General features: G+C 42.6%; 1 protein-coding gene across 1 annotated transcript; it reads right to left on the reverse strand.

Moving 5' to 3' along the window:
• Positions 1–1,267: 1,267 nt before the first annotated feature.
• Positions 1,268–20,624, reverse strand: STX1B (syntaxin 1B). Its single transcript, XM_074200770.1, has 10 exons — positions 20,595–20,624; positions 11,092–11,166; positions 10,521–10,620; positions 7,611–7,685; positions 4,389–4,462; positions 3,649–3,757; positions 3,276–3,349; positions 2,691–2,828; positions 2,484–2,594; positions 1,268–1,348 (listed from the first exon to the last, which is right to left on the reverse strand). The coding sequence occupies exons 1-10, from the start codon at positions 20,622–20,624 to the stop codon at positions 1,268–1,270; spliced, it is 867 nt and encodes a 288-aa protein (XP_074056871.1).
• Between the last annotated feature and the right edge of the window lie 389 nt (positions 20,625–21,013).

Here is a 21,013-nt window from a genome sequence, read left to right on the forward strand (position 1 = left end):
CCCACACAAACAGATGTTATATACACAGTGTGGTGGGTTCTGCCTGGGGGGGGGGACATACAATCATACTCCACACACACCTCCTGGAGGTAACTATGTGTGGGAGCATGCACCCACATGCATGCACACACACATGCAAAGGTAATTTATATACATCTAGTATAGAGGACTATTTGCGTGCGTGTGTGTTTGTGTGTATGTGTGTAAATTTTCATACTGCTTAAACAAAGACTGTCATTACAACAAACACAAAAAGTATCTACTATGTGGATAAACAGAGCAAGAAGGTGTATGTGAACACACAGCTACCTATACTTGGCTGGAAAGAAATGAGTGTTTCTCTATATACATACCAAGTCACAGTATTTACACCTCCATATGTGTATCCAAGCACACACACACACACACACACACCCTGACCTATAATCTATATATATATATATATCCTGACTGAATGAACTGGGGGAAGATGAATAGTCACATCACAGGATGTCTTCTACAATTTATGAGCATACAGAGACCTCTGTGTGTGTGTGTGTGTGTGTGTGTGTGTGTGTGTGTGTGTGTGTGTGTGTGTGTGTGTGTGTGTGTGTGTGTGTGTGTGTGTGTGTGTGCAGAAGCTGTCCCACAGACAAATCAGGTCAGTGCCTGGGATCTGTATACAGATCCACATATATGCGTGCGCTTTCTCCCACTATCAGAGCCCCTGCAATCTGTATTGGATGCACATGGTGGAGATTGATGGAGGGGTATACTTGGCCACAATGTATACGACAGCTCAGGCCACAGGCAGACACATGGGATGGGGCAATGGGGGAGGGGAGTGGGGGTGCATCCAGCGTGCACGCACACCCAAGCACACACTCACCCACCCTACACATTGCCAGCATGTGGGCCCTCCATAGTGCTAGGCCTGTGTGGGGAAAGGCAGGTGGCAAGGGTTCATGCCTGCTGTAATCTACATGCGGAGGTGAGGCATGGGACATGTGGGTCCCACTTCAGGGTGGGGGCAGGGTGGGGAGGGGATTGCTCAAGTCCACATTATGGGCAGTGAGGGTGGGACGAGGGGAGGGAACTGCCTGGATCCGATCTTAGGGGCTGAGACTGGAGTGGAAGAAGAAGGGGTTGGGGGAAGCTGGGGAATGGATGGATGGATAGATGGATAGATGGATGATTGGATGGATGGATGGATGGATGGGGAGAGGGGTATTGCTCCCATTCTGGTGAGAGGGTCTTGGGGAGATGAGGGAAAAGTGAGGGGACAGGTCTACAAGCCCAGCGTCCCCCCGATGGACGACGCAAGCACCACCCCCAGCACCACACAGCAGATGATGATCATGATTTTCTTCTGCAGGTGGGAGAAAGTAGAAGACAGGGAGAGACCGAAAGAGGGATGAAGGAGAGGAGGAAAGGGAGAAAAAGGAGAGTGGAGAGGAGAAAGACAGGAAGAAAAGGGAGGGAGATGAAAGAATAAGGAAGGGGGAAGAAAGAAGGGAAAGGGGAGGAATGGAAGAGATGAGAAAAGGAAGAAAGGGGAGAAAGTGGAGAAAAGAAAAGAGGTAAAGAGGAAGGAGAAAAAGAAAGACAAGAAGGAAAGAGAAAGAGAGGTAGTAAAAGAAGAATAAACAAGGAAAAAGGAAGAGAAGAGAAAAGAGAGGCAGTAAAGGGGTAGAAAAGGAAAAAAGAGAAGGGGAAGAAGAGGAGGAAAGAGAATCAGTAAAGGTAGAAGAGAGGATGAAAGAAAAGAAGAGGGAAAAGAGGAAAAATGAAAAAAGAGGGAAGAGAAATGAAAGGAAAGAAAAGGAGAAGAAAAGAATTAAGAAGGGGAGAAGAAAGCAGAAAATGAATAGGAAGAGGGGAGAGAAGAATTTAAAGTAAGGGAGAAAAGGAAATAGTGAAGTTAATAAAAGAAAAGAGAAGGTAAGAGAGAAGAACATGAAGGAGAAAAAAAAAGATGAAAGGCAAAAAAGGAAGAAGGTAAGAGGAAAGAAAGGCAGAAGAGAAAAAAGAGGAAGAGGTTAGAAAGAAGAGAAGGTGAAGGGAGAGGTGAGAGAAGATGGAGACAGAAATAGAAAGGGAAAAAAGAGCGAGAGGAGAAAGAGAATGGGGAGAAAGAAGAAAGGAGGAAGTAGAGGGAAAAAAAGATGTTAGAGGAAGAAAGAGAGAAGAAAGGGGATGGGAGAAAAAGGAAGAAGGTGAAATGAGGAGAAACAAAGATGGACAACAGGTAACAGTCAGGGCCAAAGAGTATGAGGTGAATTGGGAATGTTAAGAGAGAAAAGGGATGTGGGTGCAGAGGAAAAGGGCAGGAGAAAAAAGACAAACAGAAATAAGGAAGAGTCAGAGCAGGAGATTAGGTCCTTCCACCCCTATTTCACCACTTACCTCATACTTCTCGCCCTAAAACCCCAGCCTTCTGCCTCCCAGGCTCCAACTTCCTCCCCTTTCACCCACCCTGGCCCAGCTTCACCCAACCCTCTCACCCTCCGGGCCTTGCTCTGATATTTCACAGCTTTCTTGGTGTCGGACACAGCCCGTTCCACGTAGTCCACAGAGTGTTCCACGTTGTACTCAATCCGGTCAATCATCTCTCCCTGCAGAGATAAGGGGCCCATGTGGCTCCAGGTGGCCCAGCAGCCAAAGGGATAATGGTACAGGTCTGGAGAGGGGCTGGGGTTACATAAGGCTACCTGACTCTCCACAAGCATGGCCATGTCTACAAACATGTCATGCAGCTCCCGGATGCTGGTCTCCAGTTTGATGATCTCATTGTGCCTTGTCTCAATCTCATTCAGAGCCTGCTTGGTCATCTGTGAGTCCATCTTGATCTGGGGGGAGTGGAGAGGTGGAAAATCGGTCTCAGCAGCAGACACCTTTGCTTCATCCCCTTCATTGTGAAATGATCTCCTTTGATCATAGATCTGACCTTTTGACAATCCCTGGATCTGAAATTCCCCTCCAGCTCCCAGAGACTAAGGGACAGCCACTGTTGGGGGCCCATCCCAACAAATAAAGTAGGCAGTAGGCACTTAATAAATGCTTGTAGATTGATTGATTGATTACTGTATAAGAAAGAGGTGAGCAAGACAGAAAGAGAATGATATGAAGAAGGAAAAATATCAAGATAGAATGATAGGGCCTGAATGAGGGGCAAAATGTAAGAGGAGGAGGAATTACTAAGAACAGTTTCTGGACATGGGCAAAAGAATCAAAATAGTTCTATCCTAGACCAAATGCCATGGCAGCCCCCACCCCCACTCCTGTTCCTCCCTCACATCATCTGTAAAGATGGCCAGCTTTCCACTCTCTAGCATGTCCTCCAGCTCTTCATTGGTTGTGGTCCTTCCAGCTGAAGAGAGAAAGGGATGTTTAGAGGATGTGGATACCCAGGGAGGGGGCTAGTTGAAGGGAAAACAGGATGGATACCCAAGGAAAGGTTTGGGCCTAGGGAAGCTCCCAAGGCCTCTTCAGTGTAGGCCTAAAAAAGGTGGGCCCAGTCTCAATCTAGACCTCTCTCCCCATTTCCCTTTTAGAACCTGAAGGTCTCAGGTTGGTTCTAAAGTGTGTGAGTCTCAAGCACAGACTAGAAGCAAATCAGAATTTTGGGAAGGTTGGGTAGGCAGGCAGGAGAGAGAGTCAGATACGCACTAATCTCTAGTTGTCGCTGGATCCGGTCCTTGCATCGGTCTCGGTACTTGGACTGCGTTGCATTATATTCAGTCATCACCTCCACAAACTTCCGGGACAGCGTAGAGTGCTATAGGAATTGGGGGGTAGAGAAGAGGGTGGAGGAATAGACTCCCAAGTAAGGCCAAGAGAGATAGGGATGAGAAGAGAAAAGTTAAGGGAGAAAGAGAGAAAGGTACAATAGAAAGTGGGAGGATTGGAGAGAGAGAGATAAGTGAATGGGGTGGAGAGAAAGAGGGAGCAAGAAGAGTGAAAGAAGCAGAGAAAAGGAGAAAGATAAAGAAGAAAGAGGAAAAGAAGGGGATAAGAAAGAGAAGAGAAGGGGGAAGAGGAGAAAGAAGAAGAGAAGCAAAGGATAGTCAGAAAAGATAAAAGAGAATGATGGTGGAGGAAGAGAGAGAGAGATAAAGAGACAAAGGTGGAAAGAGATAATGATTATGAAAGGAGAAGCAGAGGTAAGATGGGGAAGGAAGAGAAAGATGAAAAGAGATATAGAGGTACCCCCTAGTTTGGAGATGGTCACCATTCAGAAAAGGATTATAGTTTTTTTGGATGCACCCCTCTAGAGCCCAGGGCAGGGCAGACTTCTAACAAGTAAGGACCCATCAGGAGAGATCAGGGGTGATTCTATGAGATTGTGGTATTGTTTGGAGCAAAGAATAGGTGAAGAGCATTTCTGGGAAAGGATCATTCCCTCTTACCTGGGTCTTTCGGATACGAAGGTCAGCTGAAGAGCGGTTCAGTCCTTCCTCTTGCTCAATACTTTGCTCGATTGCTGCCAAGAGAGTATGAAGAATGAAGAGTGTAGGGCAAGGGGCAGTTAAGTGATGTGGTGGATAGAGCACCAACCCTGGAGTCAGGAAGACCTGAGTTCAAATCTGACCTCAGACATGTAATAATTACCTAGCTGTGTGACTTTGGGAAAGTCACTTAACCCCACTGCCTTGCAAAAACAAACACCCCCCCCCCAAATGAGGGTGGGGCAGGGCGAAGAGGAGACCATCAGGCAGAGAGGGGTGACCCACAAGACTTCCTATGACCCTCCTTCCTAATTTAATCATAATTTCCTGTAAAAGTCTTCAATTTATCTGAAATGCTTAAGAAAAACATATCTTGAGTAATAGTTTTCTTATATAAGTGAGCATAGCCATGCAATCTTCAAAGAATTGGGAATATGATTCAAATACATTTTGATCCTAAAACTATCAAATGTAATACTATCTTCCCTTCATGACATATGCATTAACAAGGATCTATCAAATACTTACTATATACTGGACACTGTGACAAATGCTGATGATTCAAAGAATGGCAAAAAACAAAACAAACTTCCAAAAAACACACACAAAACCCCTGCCCTCGAGGAGCTTACAATCTAGTTGGAAGAGAAGGCATGTAATTAACTATGAACACATAGATATAAATGTACAGATGCAGAGTATGGAAATATCAGAAGGGAAGGTACTAGAGGGAAGGAGGGAAGAGACTAGCAAAGATCTTTTGAAGAAGGTGGTATCTGAAGGAAGTGAAAGGTAGAAGTGAAGACCAGGAGCATTCCAGGAATGGGTTATTGATGCAAAATGCACAAAGCCAAGAGTTGGAGTTTCATGTAGAGCATCATGGACTGTAAGAAGGCTAGAAATGTAGGAACCTTGTGAACTATTTTAAGACCAAGGGCTATGTCCAAGAATATACTCTCCCTTCATCTATGTATGGAGCTTGGACCATAAGACAAAGGTTAATAACTAGTGGTTAATGGTAAATTTAAGATGACTGGGGGAAGCAGCCACCTTGCTAAGGATTCCATGTTGTAGGGGAAGGAAACTTGACTTTAAGGTCACTTACAGGTGACCCTGGGCAAGTTATTCTGGACCTCAGTTTCCTGCTTTGTAAAATGGAGTGATTTGACAAACTAAACAAGTTTGGAATGTTGCCCATGATCTCAGATGTTGCCCATGATCTCTGTTAATCAGTTTTGTCTAAATGTTTTTCTTTGTTCAGGAGAGTGCTCTGGTGATTGAGAGGAGAGGGTGGAGATGGTATGGTATTAAATAGGAAATAACTTTGGAATTAAGAAAACAAAAAAAGCATCAATAAAATTTTATATTTAAAATGAGTGAGTGGCAGTGCTGGTGGCAGAGTAGAAAGAGTGCTGAGTTTGGATAGAGGACCTCAATTCAAATCCTGGGTTTGTTATTTCCTTACCCTTGAGACCTTGAGCAAAAAATCAGTTCTGGCCTCTCTTACTGTGGCAACCTTGGAAATGTCATTTCCTTTCTCTGTGCCTCAGTTTCCCTCAAATGTAAAATGAGATGGAATGATAAATTTTCACATCCTTCTCAATCTTAATCTTGGATCTTACCATTGAAATATCTCAATCGAGTCACAGACCCTGAGCTCAGAAGCCATCGAGCCCACCCCCTCATTTTGCAGATGGAGTGAAATGACTTGTTCAAGACACAAAGTTACTACATGTCAGAGGTATGATCTGAATACAGATCCCTGACTCAGATGCTTATAATAGTTTCCTTTTCAAGTATAAGGACCATTTTTACCATCAAAACATTTCACATGATTATTCAATAATAATAATAAAAATAATGATATAGTACATTAAAGTTTGTAAAGCATTTCACATACATTATCTCATGTAATAATAATAATAGCTAGCATTTATATAGCATTTAAAGATTTGCAAAGCACTTTACAAATATTATCTAAATTTATCCTCACTGTTTATAACCTTGGGAAGTAGGTGGTATTATTGCCTTCATTTTATAGATGAGTAAATTGAGGCAGACAGAGGTAAAGGGAATTGCCCAGGATCACACAATTAGTATCAGAAGTCAAATTTGAACTCAGGGCTTCAGTTCCAGTACTCTATCCATTGCAGCATCTCACAGTCTAATATATTTTATTGTACTACTAGTATTCAGAAGCTGAATATGTGAATATTATCATTGACTTAAACAAGAGCATATAAGAATTTATATTGCAATAATTACTCCATGGTTCTCCATTATGACTGATGGTCCATAGTCTGGGAACCTCAGGAATAGATGATCTCTAAAATCATTGTAAAAAGTCACCTTAGAACATGGAAAGTCCTAACTGGATGGGAATTTGGAATATAGAACACAGAGTGTCAGAACTGGATGGAATCCTAAAAAATGGAACCTTAGAATGTTGGAAAAGCATTTAAAGATCACCCAGGACCAGCCCCTTCATTTTATAGATGGGAACACTAAGACCCAGAGAAGGGAACTTAGTTCTCCAAGGTTACACAGTAAAAGAGGTCAGGACAAGAATTCAGAATTCAGGTCTAATGACTTCCAGTCCTAAATTGTTTCCATTGTACCATAAAGATGTGCTGAGTCAGCACTCAGCCTAAGACTTCACAAGCATTTGTTAAGCAGGAATAAGGTTAAATATTGTAAAAGGCTCAAGATTCATTCCCAGAAAATTCTGGAGAAGCTGGTGGTTTGGTCTGGTTTTAAATTGGTATTAGTCAGATAGGAGACACATCTGCCATGATGCTGGTAAAATCATTGAAGATAGAATCTCTATTTTTTTTTAGTGGAGAATTTTTTTAAAATTCTATTTATATAAAACAATGGGCTTAAATGACTTGCCCACAGTCACAAAGCTAGGCACTTATTGTCTCAGACCACATTTGAACTCATATTTTCCTGACTACAAGGCTGGTGCTCTATCCACTGTGTCACCCAGCTGCCCTCAGGATTGGAGGGTTAATGTCCCTGTCATCTGTTTGTTTCTCAGTACTCAGTAACTCTGGATAAACAAATGGGATTTGCCTGTAAATCTTTGTAGGAGATGGCAATTTTTATTTTGGTGGAGGGATAACATTTTACTTCATTGTTTAAATCAGTAATATCTTAGGGCCTTGGGGTTATGTTCCTCACCTTTCAATTTGGATCGAACCTTGTTGGCCGTCTTCTTGATGTCTGCAGTCAGGTCTTCCAGTTCTTGTTTGGTCTCTGTTTGGAAAAGAGGAAAAGAGCAAGTTTGAATCTAAATTCAAATTCATATGCTCAAAGGGCAATAAGATCCAGCAATACTCTACCCTGAAGAGATCATGAAAAAGGGTAAAAACATCATTTGTACAAAAATATTTATAGGAGCTCTGTTTGTGGTTGGCAAAGAATTGGAAATTGAGTGAATGTCCCTCAAAAGGGAAATGGCTGAACACATTGTGGTATATGTAAGTTGTAGAACACTATTGTTCTATTAGAAACCAGGAGGGATGGGAATTCAGAGAAGTCTGAAAAGATTTACATGAACTGATGCTGAGCGAGATGAGCAGAACCAGAAAAACATTGTACACCATAACAGCATAGGGGTGATGATCAATCTTAATGGACTTGTTCATTCCATCAGTGCAATAATTAGGGACAATTTTGGGGTATCTGTGATGGAGAATACCAACTGTATCCAGAGAAAGAATTGTGGAGTGAACAAAGACCAAAGACTATTACCTCTAATTTTTTTAAAAAGTTAGCTTATTATGTAATTTTGCTATCTGTTATACTTTATTTTTTCCTTAAGGATATGATTTCTCTCTTAACCCATTCAATTTAGATCAGTGCATAGCATGGAAACAATGTAATGGCTATCAGACTGCCTTCTGTGGGGGGTGAGGAGGGAAGTGAGATTAGGTGGAAAATTGTAAAATTCAAAAATAAATAAATTTTAAAAAAATAGTCAAAGGCCAAAATAATTCAAATTCAATAAGCAATTATTAGGTTCCTTCTATGAGCAGAATTCTGTATTAATCAATGGAAAAAAAAATAAAGCTTAGAACCAATCCGAAAGGATCTAACCCATAGCTAATCAGTTAGGATTCTCTCTCTTGACAAATGATCTAGCCTCTACAAATGAAAATCTAGTAATGGAGAACTCACTACCTTCTAGGACCATTATACTCTTGGTTATCTATAAATTATAGGGAGAAACTTCCTAATAAGAAGCAGAAATCTGCATCTTTGCCAAAGGCACTGTGTTTTTGTACTTAGAGGCAAGATATATGAATTGAGTCATGGTTCTGCCATTAAATAGCTGTGTGATTCTGGGAGAAATAATTTAACATCCCTGAACTTCAGTTTCCTCATCTGTAAAATAGGAATACTATTACTTTGTAAATCTTTATCCATTTGAGTTTTTAACTATTGCATTCATTACTCCTGGTTCTGCCTTCTGAGACCCGGAAGAAAAAGTTTAATTCCACATGATAGCATCTCAACTACTTGAAGTCAGCCAATCATATACCTCCCCATTCCTCCCCTCAGTCTTCTCTTTTTCTGGGCTAAATATCCCTTGTAACTAACTTTAACTAACATGGGGAATTTGGGAACACTGGATATGGACTCTTATCCTCCACAAAGGGGTGCTTTAGGAGTTTTTTAGATGGTGGTGGTTGTGGTGAAGTGGTATTCAACCAATCACAAGCTGGGTGAGGATAATGATGAGCCAGCCATGGAGACTTTGTCCTGACAATCCCAAAACTGTGTAGATGATGGGGATAGAGCAGGCAAACCATGTCATCAGAGAGTGACCATGATGTAACAGAGAGTACACTGGTCTTGTTAAAAGACCTAAGGGGCTTGCATGCTGAAATGAAAAAAGGACTGAATTTGGAGTCAGAGGCTACAGGTTTGAATCTCATCTTTGCCATTTGCTGCTTATGTGACTTTGAGTAAGTTTCTTCACTTGTGTGAACCTCAATTCAGTGATAGAATTCATTTCTGATTCTATGTTCAAGAAAAAGTTCCAGTCTCAGTTTAGATAATTTGCCAGCCAAGTGATCCTCCTCTCTCTGGGTCTTTTTCTCCTCCCTATAAAATGAAGATAAGATTTGCAAGTCTTGCTTCATTTTGCATGTAACCCCATCTGATATTTTCACCCTATGATTGCTGAGATGAGGTCAGCACCTTGTAAGATTTAGAAATGGGACCTCTCATTATCATCAACTTTTCATTTTTAGGATGAAGAAACCCAGGAGAGAGTTGAGGCAAGAGAAAAAAAGAGGTGTATGTGGATATATCATGTCCTGATATAGTCTGGGGCAGAGGGTAAAAGATGGCACCTTCTTTTGTAGACCTTTCAATCTAGCAAGAGAATAAGAGTTCATCACCAATAAGAGGGAGAGGGAGAGGGTTTTCTGAATTGGGCCTACAGGTTGGGGAGAAATTCAACAGGTGAAAAGAAAAAGTGAGAACATGTAAGCAGAGGGAATCCCAAACAAAGGCACTGAGGTAGAAAAGCTTAGGGCATGTTTAGGAGACAGAAACAGTTTAGTTGAAGAGTACGTGGAGGTGTAATAAGAAAAAAAGCTGGAAAAGTATGTTAGCTTTAAATCACAGAAGGACCTTAAATGCTATACAGAAGAATTTGAACTTTGAAAAAATAATTAGGGAATTATGAAATTGTTTATTTGTTTTGTTTTGTTTTTAAATTAGAGGAGAGGCATGATTAGATCTATGTGTAAGAAGGAGTATTCTGGAAGCTAGAGTAGATGAGGGTGGGGATGAGGGGGAAGTGGGAAGATCCATTGGGAAGCTATTGTAATAGTCAAGGTAAGTGGTGGTTAGGACCTATCTAAAAATGAGTTAGTTAGCAGTGACAATAGAGAAGGGACAGATGTCAGAGATACTTTGAATGTGGAACCCATAGGGTTTGGTGACTGGTTATGAAAATAAGCTGATGGAGATCCAGATGAACTTTTCCCCCCTCCCCCTTTCTTGGCTCAAGGATCTAATCCCAGCCTGAGTCCAAGTTCCTTGATATTCTCCCCCCCCACACACACACCCACTCACTTTCATCAGGGTTGGGTGCCGCTAAGATAGCACTGTGCTGTTTCTTCACCTGCTCCACATCCTCAGACAACTTTTCAATACAGCCTCGGATCTCTTCCACCTGCAGAGTTTGGACAGAAGGGTAGATAGGGTGAAGAGACTCAGAATAACAGGTGGAAGGACCAAGCGGTGTTGGCAGTGGAGGAAGGGCCCTAGATCTTGAGGTGAAGGTGAGAATATTCCTGGTCCATTGGTAGCATGGGGTGAGTGGTAACAAAAACCCAAGGAGGGACTTAGATTCAAGTCCCTGCACTTGGAGGGCTGTTGGACCCTCCAAACAAATGCTCTACAGCCATAATTTTCCAAGAAATGTTCAGTATACATTGGTTGTTGGGGTTCCTTATAGAGAGCTCCTTACACTCATGAATCATAGGTCTGGTATGGAAAAAAATGTACCAGGAAGTTTAGTGGTTGATGAGGCCCAGAGAAAGAGAAAACTTGGATTTGGGGGGATTTGAGTTTGGAGGAAGGAAGGAGGACCTGGGATGCCTATACCAGGACAGGGACTGGAGCTTCCCTTGAAATATTTTACCTGTTCAAAGAACTCATCCATAAAGTGATCTCGGTCCACATGTACCACCTCCTCTTCATCATCACTGTCTTTTGCCTGGAGAACAAGCCATATGCAAATCTGTTCTTTCAAGGTTAAGGCCTCTACCCTCGACCCCAGCGCCCCCGATCCCCGTTATTCAAGCACTTCCAGCTTTGAGATCAAAGATCTTTGGTTTCTTTGGTACCCAGTCATGAAATTCAAGGATTGGATGTGGGAGTGGGGAGGAGATGAATTGTCCACACCCCACCCTAGTTCTTCTCACCCACTTGGACTTGGCTCAGCCTTAGCCTCCCCCAGTGGGTCCCCACTACCCACATCCCTCTTACTCCTCCCTCTGCTAACTGCATCCCTTTTGCAAGGTCACAGCCCTGCTGCCTGCCTGTGGGGAACCAAGCAGTCAGAGCCATAGGCGGGGAGCTGGGACAGGAGAGAACAGGAGACGGCTGAGACCTCACACAATTCTTCAGCCCCGATGTCCTGCGCAGGCCTCCGAGATGCTCTACCCCCCCCCCAACTCCACTCCACGCATTTCTCTGCTTTTCATTCCCTTAACTTGACACCCACTTACTTTTTATTGCTTGGATTCTCCTGTGGCACTGTTCAGCCCCCCACCCCCAATACCCACAGGCATAAAGAGGCACATACTCACACTGACACAGACACACCCGCACACTGATACACGAACTGCTGTCATCCACCTACATACTGATACACACAGACATGCACCAACACACATACACAAACACAACACACGAAAGCCCCCCACTCACCTCACACACACAAACACACTGTCACACACACACACACACATATCCCCTCCCACCTGTTCTACAGGCTACTTCTTTCCCTCTAAATCTCAGTATTCCTAAGTCTCTCAAATACCCAGTTTGAGAAGAGGCTGGAATACTGAATAGCAGACTCCCAACCCTCCCTAGGTCCTGTCAAAGAAGGTCCTTCAGGTCACTTCCAGGGTCCACTATGCTGAGCACATCTATCTCACTGTCTGGGATCTAATGAGAGCCCCAAAGCAACCCAAGCTAGTGGTCCTACAAGAGTCCAGGTAGGAGCCCAGATCCCAAGACATATTGAAGGTTAAGCCCCCCAAAGACATCCTAGATAGTATTTTCACCGGAGCCCAAACATGAGGTGGCCTAAGATAAAAACTAGATAGAAGCAAGTATGCTAACTTTGCCCAGACAGCTTCTGATTTGAACTTGGGAACCAAAGACAGGACCTAGAACTCTCTGACAGTGATTAGACAAAACCCAGACAGTAACCAAAGAGAACCTCGATAAAGTCTCAGATAGAATCTAAACAGAGTCTAGACACCCCTAGTAAAGTCTAGACAGAGCTGAAATAGAACCTAGACAAATTCTAGACAGATTTCAGACAGAAGAGAACCTAGACAGAGTCCAAATAGAACCAAGAAAGAACTCCAAGTCTCGGAGTTTGGACAAAGCCTCAGATAGAGTTTAAGCAGAGGCCACTTAGACCCCAAATACCAAAAACTTCAGAGCCTTAGAAAACAAACAATTAGACAAACAAAAAAAACTTCAGACATCACTAAACCTAGGATGGAGCCCAGAATTTTCAAGTGAAATCCCAGACAGAAATAATCTAGAAACTTGAAACCAGGTAAAACCCCAGACAATAGAGATTTCAACTGCCATGCTCCTGTATCACCCATGCCCCAGGGAGGCATATGGGACACCTTCTCAGAGTGGTCTTGTCTCTGTCCCTTCTGGGGATGCTAAGTATTTTGAGATCTCAAGGTATCATTTATACACAGACTTCATTGACATAAAGATAGAAAGACTCTGTGCTCATTTAGAGAAAGCAACATATATCCATATATATACACACACACACACAGATACTATCAGACACAATCATCAAAACAGGCAGGTACAGACACAAACAGATCCAAGGATTCTTGAACAAAGGAGTACATACATAACATGGACACATAGCTATACTCAACACTATATGTATAAATCTGACAAAACAGACACAGAAATGATATGAACATAAACAGAAAACACAAAACACTTTTAATACATATAAAGTCAGACCTAATTAATTGGAGTGTTTATTTTCTTCATGGATTGGTAATATAGATTACCAATTATATATACAATATAATTTTTAAATGTTAAAAAGTTAGGTATTACCTAATTAACCTATTTATTCAATGTCATCCCAATTAAGTTACTTAAAAATTATCTTACTAAGTTAGAAAAAATAAAGTTTACTTGACAAAAAAATCAGGAATTTTAAAGATAAAACAAAGATAAAAAAAGATATAAAGGAAGAAAATTCAGCACTATCAGATTTTAAAGTATATTATGGCTTTGTTGAAGCATAAAATGGATAATTTTGAATATTTTAAGTGAAAATTTTCTCATATAAATAAAATCAATGTAGCCAAGAATAAAAGAAATGTAGAAAATGGAGGGGGGGACCTTTCATAGACAGTCTCTCAAATAGGATGTTAGTGTGAAATAGGAAACTATAAACTGATTAATTTTTTTAAAAATATGGAAAGACTTGGAACTATGAAGCAAGATGCTATCTTCAGAAAAAGAGATGACCAGTAGAAATATACATAGTACAGCATTAAATATATGTGTATGAGTGAATATGGGTGCATATGTGAATGTTTATAGATATCTAAGTATATATGTGTATATATCTATGTGTATGTGTATATCTATATCTATATCTATATGTATTTATCTTTCTTTATCTATCTATATATGTACATATATATATATTATATATATATACAAGTTTAATTGTAGCCTTCTTTAGGGCAGGGATGAGGGAGGGGAAGGGAAAAAAGTTAAAAAGTGGGGCAGCTAGGTGGTGTAGTGGATAAAGCACCAGCCTTGGAGTCAAGAATACCTGGGTTCAAATCTGATCTAATTACCTAGCTGTGTGGCCTTGGGCAAGCCACTTAACCTCATTTGCCTTGCAAAAAACCCTAAAAAACAAAACAAAAAAAGCTAAAAAGTTCATAGCAAAGAACAATAGAAAATCTATAAGAAAGCAAAGTTGGGTAACTGAAAAAAATGTGTAGAATTTATTATCTAGGTTTTCTTGAAATGAAAATTCATTGTTTTATATTGAATCTTCTTATTTTCTTCTGTGCACATGGAATTATCCTTTTTTCTTTTCTCAGTTTGTATTTGTTTAAATGCATTAAAAATTTTACCAAAAAAAAGAATATATGTATAGGGATACATGTGGACATGGGAAGAAATAGACATATTAAGACATACTCAGAATCCCACAGGAATATATGGATGGGGACACAGAGAGAGTCAGGAGCACAAGGTAGTTGTACATCAGGGACAGCCACCTCCCTAGTGTACATGGTCACACATACACAACAGGGAAATTTGTACCAGAAAGAGTACATACACCTCAACACGGAAGACACACATACACACACACACACACACACACACACACAGATATACATAGATGCAGCTCAATAGATGCACATTCCCTTTCTGTTTCTGTTCTGTTGTTTTTTTTTTTTCTGTCTTCTCTAGTTGTTACCTTCCTAAGGAAGCTTCTGATCTCAATCTCAATTTCTATACCTATCTCTTCTCAGCTCCCTCTCCCCATTGCCTTCAACTTCCCTATCAGTCCCCTTCCTCTTCCTCCTCCCTCCTCCTCCTCCTTTCTTAGCACTAGTGGCTGGAGGACATACCAACCTCTCTTTCCTGCTTCCTCTAAAGACTGTCCCCAACTTAGGGCTCCAAAGACCCCAACAAGGAGCGCTTTCTGCTCTCCAAAGGTGGATGGTAGTTATTCAGGAGAAAACCACGGTACTTCAAAACTCTCCCTGCAAAGGCTATTCCCTCTGGAAACTTTTGCTTAAATTCTTAACTCTTTCCTCGTTTCCATAAATCACCTGAATGTTCTCCCAATCCCTAGCTTCCCTCTCTCCATCCTGTGATGGCCTTAGAAATCTCTTCTTGAGGTCTAGCTTGTGTCCCTTGAGCTGTGTCTCCAATGAATTGCTTCACAATTCGATCTGTGAGGGAGGCAGGGAAATTATTACCCTAATTTAAAAGATCAGGAAATTGAGGTTAAGGGACTTGAAGTGATTTGCTCAAGTCAGAGGGAAGACTGAAATCCAAGTCTCTGACTCTGACCAGTTATCTTTCAATTATTCCTCACAGTATGCCTGTCCTCTCTCAAAATCTGAAAAATCATGTTACTTTCTATCAACAGGCTATTTCTATGTGTAACAGATCTCTTTTTCTCCACTTGGGTTGGCTCATTTTTTTTATTCTTGCTGGTTTATTCAAAGAAGTCCATCCTGCCATTTTCCTCTTAGTTATATGGATGTTCAGGGGCCAACCTCAAGGTTGGTAGTTCCTTTTCATCAGACCTAGGAATCTCTGTCCAATTTCAGATCACTGCCCTTGGAACAAGATTCCCCTGGGTTTTAGTCTTAATTTTACTACTGACTGCTTGTGTAGTCTTGACCAAATCTCTTTCTACCAATTCAGTTTCCTTTACTGTTGAAAAAAAGGGGGGGATGGTGGATAGAGCACCGGGCCTGGGGACGGGCAGAACTAAGTTCAAATCTGACCTCAGAGGCTTAATTAATGACCTAGCTGTGTGACCTTGGGTAAGTCACTTAACCCCACTGCCTTGCCAAAAAAAAAGGGTGGTGGTGGTGGTGCTGAACTAGATTTTGTTTTTTTACATTTTGTTAACTGTATTTTAACATAATTGTTTTTCTCTGTAATCACAAGTAGTTTGTTTTTTCCTTTTAAAAATATCATTCTGTGGCAGCTAAGTGGTGTACTAGATAGATTTCCAGCCCTGAGCTCAAGAGAATCCTATTTCAAATTTGACCTCAGACACCATTTACTAGCTGTGTGACCCTGGGCAAGTCACTTAACCCACATTCCCTCACCAAAAAATAAACAAACAAATAAATAAATAAATGAAAACAACCAAAAAGCCTTATTCAGAGAAGAGGTCCATAGACTTTACCAGACAATCAAAGGGATCCATAACACAAAAAAATTTTGACCCTCTGTCCTGACTTCTTGATCCCTTCTATGATGGGACACTACAATGCCTTAAAAAAGTGTCTTCCAGTTGCAGCCTTCTGTGATTCCAAGAATATTTTTCTCAGTCATAGAGGAAGTAGTTCCAACCAGTAGAAAGCATGTTGTAGGCAGTTGAGATTTTAATAAAAATGGAAAATATCTGTTTTCCATTCCTCCAAAGCCCAATAACTTCCTGCAGAGGGGGTCCCTGAATGTAGGCTAAGTGAGAGAATCCCACTTGGTCCCTCCCTTTCAAAACAACTCTCCTACATCTTTTCCCCAAACCTCCTTCCCAGAACCTCCAACCCAGGGTGTTTCCCTGCCTTGTACCTCCAGCACACCAGATCTTGGGCTGCTGCCTCCAGCTGGCTCCAGATTGTAAGTCTGCAGGAGGGTACAAAGCTTGGGCCTCCAGCCGACCTAAGAGCTGTTACTCAGGCACTGGCTCACTGAGGGAAATGTAAGCAGGGAGGAGGCCATCCAAATCCTGTCTTGCCTCCTGCCTGGTAGATCCAGCTTTTTAGAGCCCTATAAAGCCAAACTCCTTGGGAATCAGAGCTCCACAGATGATAAGAGTGGAGAATGGAGACACAGAGAGAAAAGAAGAGACACAGAGCAAAATAAGATGGAAAGGAAAAATAAAGAGATAGATGCAGAAAAGGGAGAAAAAGACAAGAAAATGAAATTTTTTTTAAAAAAAGGAAAAAAATGGAAAAAACAGAGAAGGGGGTGACAAACCAAAGTCAGAGAGTTAGTGAAAGGAACAGAGGCAGAGAGAGTCAGTGCACATGAGCAAAAGACAGGGAAGTAGTGACAGAGAGACAGATGGTGATGGAGAGACTTATAGAGATGACAACCAAAACAGAGACATTGAGATGGAAACCCAAACAGAAAGTCATATAATTAAACTGGGTGAGAGATCAAATGGAAAACACACAAGTCTGCATGCACATGTACACACCACACACACACACACACACACACACACACACACACACACACACACCACATCATATTCTACTAGTGGAATATTGGCTCACTTTGGGGCAATTATACCAAAATCTGAGTTCTAATGGGGCCAAGAGCAACAGTGTTAATGGCTTCTGTCCTTCTGGCTCCCCCATCCTGATCCAGTCTCCATTCCCTCTCTCTTTTTCCTTTCTCTCCTGTCCCTTTCTTACACCCCTTTTCCTCACAAGACTTGAACCTTCTTCCAATTCCCTTCTCCTTTCATCCCACAGAACTAGGTCTTCTTTCCCTTACCCCCTTTTCTAGTTTATTCTTTGTATGTTCCAATATCATCCCCTCACTTACCTTCTCTTCATTCTTCCCCATTCCCTTTCTTCTACCCCCTCCCCCGGACTGACTTCCTACCTGGCTTCCTCTAAGACCAATTCTTTTCTCATTCGGGTACTCCACTCACAATTCCCTTCTCATTTACACTTCAGGTTCTGACACTAAACACTTCTTTTCTTCAAATAGTCATTTCTTCATCACTCCTCCCTCCATCTGTTCTTTATCTCTCATATCTCCAAGTCTCATCTAACTCTGGTCTCCTTTTCTAACCTAACTCTAACGGGGGGGGGGGGGGGGGGCGGGGGTCGGTCATGAACCCATCTGGTGGTCTGGTGAAACCTAATTATTACTGAGGTTTATTGTTTACATTTTTAATGGAAGGATGCTCAGTTTCAGTTAGAGGTTAGTGAAAAATAAAGATATAATCCCCCCCCCCCATTCACAATTACAGACCAATTGAAATCTATCCATGGACCCAGATTAGGAACTCCTGCTCTAGTCTCTTGTTCCTTTCACCCCCAAGTCTCCCTCTTCATGTAAAGCAGTTTTTTAATCTGTTGTCCTTGAGCTTATTCATTCTCCCAACTCTTCTTACAGTCTCTTGCTTTCCCAGATTCCCTGCTGCCCTCTTCTTTAACCTCTCTATTTCTCCTCAGTCCCTCAATCCAGCTTCTGTTCCCTCCTGACCCTGTGTTCTTTTCCATTTTCACCCTGGAGGCCTTACCTCCTTTCCTTCCATCTGTCCTTCCCAATTTCGGGTGTCCATTGCCCCTTCTGGTGTATCCAGCTGCTCCTGACTTCTATGTCTTATAGTCTCCTGACTCCCATTATTCCTTCTGCTTCCTCTTTCCCCTTTCCCCACAGGATCCAATATTTTCCCTTTCAGGTTCCCCCTACAAAACCCCTTTACTTTTCCCCTTTTCAGTCCTTTCTTTCCTCAAATCCAAGGCTTCACTCCTGGTCTTAGGTCACTGATCAGCGACTACCTCAGCCCAATAATGTCCCCGTCCTAATGTTTCCCAGTGAATTCTAAAATGCCTCTTATTTCTCTGGACAGTCTCCCTATACTCCAATGCCTTCTAATTCTTCCAAATATTTCCTCCCCACTTTCTTTCAATGTATCTGTCTTCTCCAATACCCTTTGAACTTTACCCCAAAAATGTGATAGCCAGGACAATCTTCATTCAGTTCCCCCCCTTTCCTCCCATCTTTTTTCTTTTTACTAGAATTTAACTCCTCCAAATCTTTCTATGGAGGCTTTTACTATCCTACCCCCCACCCCCATTCCTACCAGTATAAATGGTCATTTGTTGACCAACAAATACATAAGGTCCTAATTTCTCAGAATGACTGTGCCAGCCAGCCACTAGTCACTCCTCCTAAGAGCTCCCCAGCTCCTCCAACCCCTCCCTCCAACATTTGGGTGACAATTCTGCCACCCCCACAATTCCTCACATCTCAACTAGTGTCTCCTTGGCCTACTCAGATATGAAGTTTCCTCCCCTTTCACCTCCCCCTAGAATAAATCCTTTCTGAAAATGTTCAAGGATCCCCTAGCTTCTCATTCTTTCCTTTTGTATCACAGACCTACAAATCCACTTCATCCCAGGTCACAAAACTTGTCTCCCTTTCCCTGATCTCCCTTCTTCCTAAAATCTGGGGAGCCCCATCCTTCAAAATGTCATCTCCCAACCCTTAACTCCTTTCTTTTTGTGTAGTGTCCCAGTTCCCTCTCTACTAGGCGACTCAGTTTCCTAAACTATTTTAATTTAGCATTTTCTTTCTCTTGTTGCCCCTCAAATATCAAGGACTAGGTATCAATGCCTCTGCTCATCTCTCAACTATCAAAACCTTTTTCCCCTCCTCTGGGGACATCCTACTTTAATTGAATTATCAGTCACTGCTTCAAACCAAACACCTTCATACCTATACAAATGCATCCCAAGTCTTTTATGCTTCTTTCAGTCCTTGTCTCACTGTTCCTAATTACTAGAGTCCTTTCTCATGGGGCTGTGGACCCCTTCCTTTTCAAATTCCCACATCCCAGATTCTCCTGGGCTTCTCAATTCTCCTTCCAAAATAGCAACATTTCCTCTGCAAAACGTGTGACCCTTAAACCCTCAAATTCATCCTTCCCCTGAGTCTCCTATTGTCTCTTAAAGGTCCAGAATTTCCTATCTCTCTATCATTTTCCTACATCTCACCTTCCCCCCAGTCACAGGGGGACTTTTGCTGCCCCAAACCACTTCCCATCACGTTCCCCAATCAGTGTACCCAGTACCTTCTTGTCACTCCAAGGCGCTTTCCCATCCCACACAAACTATCACAGAGCCTTGTTCCCCTGAGCCATTCTCCTCCAACTCCCCTTTCTCCCACATCGATATATTTGGTCCCAAGCCCAATCCAATATTGGGGTATCCGGATAATTACAGTCTCTGCCTCTCTATACCTTCTCCCTCTAGGCCTTTCCAAGCTCTCTCAGGTTCTTCAAATCTCAGGACCTTATTCAAAGAAAAGGTGGGGAGAAATATTTACACAAGCTCCTTCCCCCACATTTCTCTTCCTCAGCTGCCCAGGGCTTCCTCTTAAGCAGTTCAGTGTTCTTCATTTCCCCACCCCCCAATATTATGATTCTTATTGAAAATACTGGGGTTTGTTACCCAGCTACCATTAGAGTCTTTTCTAGTCTTATTCATTCTCCCAAATATCATCATATGATAGTCTTTGGGCCCCAGACCACTTCACCTCCCATCTCCAAGGGGCCCTTCTTCTCCATTCTCTGCTATACATATCCTATCCTCTGCCATTTACTAGGCACTCTCTTGGAAATACAGAGTATCAGAGGCCCAGATCTACCTCCCCAAATTTCTCTTCTCATCTCAATCTCCTAATCGCTCCCAGGCTTTCCCAATCCCCTCAGAATAAAGGGGTACACTCTGGAGAAACTGGAATCCCTCTAAGATAACCTGTATATCCATCCCATTAAGTCACCTCTTGTAGAATTCTCCGTCCCTTATCTCATTGCTTTCTACATACCCCCTCCCCAAATAACGGGGTACTTGATACCCCTTGATTTTCTCTCACCCCACCTCCTCCCCCCCAGCTTACACTCCGCAGCTCCTGGGTCCGATCCTTCATCTTGCGGCGGCTCCTCCTCCTCCTCTTCGGCTCTCCCTCCTACCTAAGCTGTGAGGGGGCACGGGCCGGGGGCGCAGGGGTTCCCCGGAGTCTGGGGACTAGAGGGGTACCTGAGCCACCTGAGTTCCCCAGTGGAGGGGATAGGGGACTGAGCCTGGCTGGAACAGGGGGAGGATCAGGGGCCTGGGCCGGGTTCGGCTGTACCAGGGCTGCGGTGGCGATGCGGCTGCGGCAGAGGGATGGAGGGATGCGGGAGAGGAGGCGCGGGGGAGGGGGGAAGGTGGAGGGGAGGGAGGGGGAAGAACGGGGTGGGGGGAGCAGGAGGCATGCGCAACACAGGGTCTGGGGGCGCCTGGGGGATGTAGTCCAGGGGAAGGGGAGAAAAAGGG

The sequence above is a fragment of the Macrotis lagotis genome, chromosome X (assembly GCF_037893015.1).
Source record: "Macrotis lagotis isolate mMagLag1 chromosome X, bilby.v1.9.chrom.fasta, whole genome shotgun sequence".
NCBI classification, from domain to species: domain Eukaryota; kingdom Metazoa; phylum Chordata; class Mammalia; order Peramelemorphia; family Peramelidae; genus Macrotis; species Macrotis lagotis.